We start from the raw sequence: 5,488 nt of genomic DNA, 5'->3' as shown, positions 1-5,488 counted from the left end.
GGGGGGGGGGGGGTCAGGAAACAGAAGTCTAGCAACCTTTGAGCTCAACTGTCTATCGCAGCTGATAGTCAGAGACAGAGGTCCCCTCCCTGTATGGGTACATACTGCCTTACCTGGACACCAGGGATTGAAGAGGAGGATGAACTCCCCAATCTGGTAGGCTGTGACAGATCCCTGGAAGGAGTCAATGTGAATCTTCAGGAGGTATCGACCGACAGGGGCCATGGGAGGGGCACAGAGGCTCACCTCCAAGAAAGTGGCCCCAATATTGTTCAGGGAGGCGATCCAGGGGCTGGGGCCACCATGGCTTGCCAGGCTGAACACTGCACGAGTCCCCTTGGACAGGTCCGGCAGAGGGCCTGGAGAGAAAAGGAGCAGAGATTTTCTGTGGTGACCTCTCAGTTCCCTGGTGCCCACCACTCTCCAACGCGCGCACACACACACACTCACAGAGAGAGAGAGAGACAGAGACAGAAAAAAAGAAAGAGAGCGTGAGCGAGCACACTTATGGGTCAGCTGTTATCCTTACCAGTCTCAACCACAAAGATGACATTGTCCCGGCCTGGCTGGAAGCCCCGGCTTCTGAAGTACAGGGTGATGTTAAAAGCCTGGCCCCGACGGACAAGGAGGCGTTCAGAGCTGATCTCCTCTGTGTGGTGCTGCACGTTGTTTGAGGAGCTTTGGAGGTCTGTGAGGGCCACCTCCAGGCCTGAGTGAAAATAGCCCAGAACAGGTAAAATAGCAGGGTTATGGAGCCACTCTGAACCTAATCACTCCTTCCTAGCTGTGAAAACTTGAGAAAGTGACTTGCTTACACTGGTAAAATGGAGTTCTCAACAGTAGCCTTACAGGATTGGTGTGAGGATTAAATGAGGTTCTATACCTCTATCTTTCTCCCTCATAGGCTTCTCTGACTCCCTGCTCCATGTTTCTTGACACCTCTCCTGGTGTGTACCACTTCCTGCTTCTGTACAACTCTTTTATTGCCCTGGCCGGGTTTGTATGTTCCTTCCACTCTAGATTCACACTGGCATCTCATTTTTTAACTGACGTTAACAGTCCCATTTGTCCCAGTCCAACCTCTAGACATGGAATCAAGTCTCTGTTAACTGGCCCTGGATTAATTGGTCCTGGGCTAGCTGCCCCTGGGCTATCTCTGAATTAGGTATCCCTTAGCTAGTTGCTCTTTTTTTTTTTTTTTTTTTCAGCAATTTGCTGCCTTTCTAACCAATTAATGTCGTATGTCCAATGCCCTGGGAGCTTGGATGCTGAAGACAAAGTAAGGCCCACTTCCAGCTTTCTGGAGCTTCTGCTAAAACATAAACTGACTTTGTTTCTAAAGTTCACCCTGTTTAACCATAGGCCTGTCATGGTCCCCAGGCATCTGAGCTCATATTTTTGAGTCACAATTGTTTCAATCATCTCATTCTTAGCCTGTATCCATTCGTGTCTTACTATGTCCCTTCACTCCTTCCATTGAAACATCTCTGGTATACAGTCATATCTTTCCATACTACATCTGTGATTCTAAGAGCCTCCTTTAGATTTCTATCTCCTGTCTTTCTCCATACTACTCCACCCATTAACACATCATCAGATTACCTTTCCTCAAGACAATTTGATCAAACCATCCTTTTGCTTTCAAAGTCCAGAGATAACCTAGAGTTCACAATACAAAAATAATACTCTTCAACTTGACTAGCAGACTCTTCATTCCTGGCTTCAATTACTCTTGTATTCTCATTTCTCACCTTTCTCAGCATGACTCTGCTTCTCCAGCTAATATTCCTTGAAGAAATGACATCCTTATCTGTCTATATACTTTATCCTTCTCTAGCCCTATCTCAGAATATGAGAATATGACCCCCCCCTGACCAAGTTCCAGCTGTCTTTCAATTCTCAATTCCTTCATGAAGCTTACCCCTCTTCCACACCTTTTCTCATTTCCAACTGATCTGTGACAGTAAATTGCATCACTCTTTGGTAACTTTATGGCTTAATTGACAAGTCCATTTATAAGGAACGCTCATTTATACCAATACACTTTTACTGAGCATGTACTAGTGGCAGGTTCAGCGTGAAGAACTCATGTTTTTCTTAGTCACTTTTTTTGGTCAGGCAGTTCTGGCAGCATAGTCCATAGGCAAGCTATTCTGCTAACCCAAAGGCCCCACCTCTCTGGCAGTTTGAACCCAACAGCAGCTCCTCAGGAGAAAAGTGAACTCTCTCTTTCTATACAATATACAGCCTTGGAAACGCGAGGGATGGTCAGCTCCAATTCTATGACAATCACTTTGACTTCTTTCTTTTGTCTTCTACTACTACGCTTAAGCCAATGGAAGATAGAGATCTGGCTGCCTTATCTTGGCTCTATTTAGCTTTTTTAAAATATGGGGGTGGGGGGAAGCCAAAGCATTTTAAAAATCCAGGATGTTTTCTTGATAAAAGCACTCAAACTATGAATAAAAGGGAAATTCCTTAGCCTAAAAATGTTGTCTGAGGAAAATCCACAGATAACATCATACCAATGGTGAAAGACTAAAGGGCCCACTCAACTGGCCCTATTCTAGTTGTAGCATATGGCCTGACTACCCAAAATTGTGGCCGCTTTTGCCTGACAGCCCCTCAGGTATGAAAACTGGGATTGTCTACTCCTCTGGACACTCTACAAGGTCAAGTTATCTCTGCTTATCTCACAAAGATTATTTTTTACTTTAGATGCCAGACATTCAAACAAAAGGTACGTGTTTAATATTGAGGGTATTTTTATGCTCCTTGAGGACTAGAGAGAATGGTTAAAATGATCGTGGGCTAGAGAGGAGAGTGTAGGTAGAACTCTTAAGATTTTCCAAAGAATACTATGTTGTCGTTATGTGTAGACAAGTCCTAACAGACTCATAGCTGACCCTCCAACTTGTTTTCAGAGACTATAAATTGCATGGAAAGAGATTGCCCATCTCTCTCCGTCAGAGCATCTGGTGGATTCAAAACTGCTTTCCTTTGTTTTAAAAGCACAACTCTTTACAAATTAGACAACCATAACTCCCAAAAGTTAAAAAAAAATGACATTGTATAAAAATATATACAATAAATGGTCCTATGAAGATATATACATTTATATGCATATGTATGTGTAGATGGGTGAGTATGTACCCCTGGTGACATAGTGTGTTTCGTGCTGGATTGCCAATGAAAAGATCTGCAGTTCCAATTAACCAGCCACTCTGTAGGAGAAAGGTGGGCCTTCTCCTCTCATAAAGATTTAAGGTCTCAGAAACTTGATGAAGAGTCCCTATGACTCAAGATTGATTACTGCAGTGAGAGATTTGTGTTTTGGTTTATATACATGCAACACACAATCAAATACTATATACTTCTATTACTATATCTACATATTTTACATTTGTATACCATTATGTAAGTATACCATAAGATGTGCAGATGTGTGTACTCACATACTACACAATCAAAATCTTATATATTACATTGAATACATATATGAATATAAACATTCGAATAAGAAACTAATAACAATGGAGATAAAACTAGGATTGAGGTTTGCAATCACAGAACCGTGGCTTTTTTATTGACTTCTTTTATTCCAACTATGTATTCACATATTCCTTGTGTAATTAAAAACCATGAAAACTTAAAAAGAAAAATTTAGGCACAAAAATAGTAAATGAAGGTGAGGCTGTAATGAGAGTAAATGACAACGAAACTAGAAAAAGTTAAAAGTGCTTGCCTATAAATTATCTCAATTAATCATTTAATCTTCAAAGCAGCACTTTGTAAAGAGAGGATGATGATGATAATAGAGGGAAGAGGAGTGGTGGGAAGATTAACTAAAATGAATGACAGATCCTCTAAAGTGGATCAAGAAGGAAAGGTATCAAAGTTCAGACTTTTAGAGTTGGACGATAATTTCAAGGCTGTCTTATCCATCCATCTTCCTTCATTTTTCATGGAAGGGCAACCAGAGGAAACAGGATTGACTTAATGTCAAAATGTCAGCTAGTGGAGGAGATGAGATCTTCCTTTGCCTTAATCCCTGGTCCTGCCCCATCCCACGCCTGTGGAAGCAGACGTCTTGGGATAAGGCTGTTTGGTTGTGTTTACCTGCTGGCTTCCACCTTGTCTCCTGGTTCGCAAACCAGTCCTAAATTGTGACGTTTCTTGGCTTTCTACTTTCCGTACTTCAATTCTTTATTTACTCTTCTGTTTCTCTGGATCTACCTCCCTTGACAACCCACAGCCTGTCTCCATCCTCCTAAGTTCCTGCTCTCCAGCAGTCTTCCTTACCTTGTGCCATTGTGGCTGCCTCTGGCTCCAGTCTGCTCCCTACAGAAGGACTGAGTGAACTGGAGTTTCAGGAAACGGGTCCTGGAATGTTTCCTTCCCTCTCCATCCCATAGACTCCAGGAGACACTGAAGGCAGGCCCGGGTGTTTCCACCTGCTTACTGGGCAGATTGCAACTGGTTTTCTCACTTGCCCTCAGGTTTTTCTTGGCAGCATTGTTTGGCTGAGAGGAGGCGTGGAATCCAATGAACTGTTGGGACTCTGTGTCATGCGGCCTCTTGGGCAATGATGCATTCCCTGGCAGGTAGAGTGTAGTGGTGAGGAGCCAATGGAAAAGTCAGATGAGAGAGCTAAGGGGTTGGGGAAGTCAGTATCCCTATAGGGAGGAGCACTGAGGTCCCAAGGCCCACAGCTTAGAGAACTTCTGCATCAGCGCTCTCTTCTTCATGATAAAGAGTCTATACACACACACACACACACACACACACACTGGTTTATTTACAAAGTTCATACACATTGTTTTTCACACCAGATATTTCCCATTTGCTTCACCTACCCCTCTCTCCATCCATCAAATTGTGCAACCCTATGATTAACCACCCTCACCCATCCTCACCCTTCTGATCCTACCCCCCCTTGGATCTTCATACTCATTCTATAATAATTGTCTTATACAATATTTATCTTTATGATGCTGAGTGAAATATCTCAGTCACAAAGGGACAAATGCTATATGGTGCCACTGTTGTAGAATAAAGCTGACATCGGGGTGGGGGTAAGACTGAGAAAAACTGGATAAATTATGTTTACTGCATTGAAGTCTATGAGGGAGAGAATAGTTTAAAAGTATTATATTTTAAGGCATTATGTTTATCATAAGAGTACGGAATGAGGGTTGCAGAATGGATTATATTTGGGGTGGGGTAGGGGTGGGGTATGTGCAGGGGGGATTGTGTACCAATGAAGGAGTTTTTCTTTTACTTTTCAAGGAGAGGAGCGAATGGGGGCGGGGGAGGCGGGAAGAAAAGTGCAACAATGAATGAATGGAATTTAAGAAAAAAGTAAACTTTTAAAAATGTAAAAAAAAAAATGTCAATAGACAGAAACCAACTCAAAGTGAATCATGGACCTAGGACTAAAACCAAAGACTATCAACTTCATTAAAGAAAAGCTTGGAAGAACTCTAGA

General features: G+C 42.6%; 1 protein-coding gene across 1 annotated transcript in view; it reads right to left on the bottom strand.

Moving 5' to 3' along the window:
• TGM5 (transglutaminase 5) overlaps window positions 1-4,312 on the bottom strand; it is a 37,976-nt gene extending 33,664 nt beyond the window's left edge. Inside the window, exons 1-3 of the mRNA XM_006883212.1 lie at window positions 4,303-4,312; window positions 530-709; window positions 114-359 (exon numbers count right to left, since the gene is read on the bottom strand). Coding sequence (XP_006883274.1) covers window positions 114-359; window positions 530-709; window positions 4,303-4,312 — 436 coding nt within the window. The remainder of the gene's footprint in view (window positions 1-113; window positions 360-529; window positions 710-4,302) is intronic.
• Window positions 4,313-5,488: the final 1,176 nt, after the last annotated feature.

Source organism: Elephantulus edwardii, unplaced genomic scaffold (genome assembly GCF_000299155.1).
Source record: "Elephantulus edwardii isolate Elephantulus edwardi_28Jun2011 unplaced genomic scaffold, EleEdw1.0 scaffold00026, whole genome shotgun sequence".
Lineage (NCBI taxonomy): Eukaryota > Metazoa > Chordata > Mammalia > Macroscelidea > Macroscelididae > Elephantulus > Elephantulus edwardii.
The sequence above is the reverse complement of the archived record's forward strand: the minus strand, read 5'-3'. Positions and strand labels throughout refer to the sequence as shown.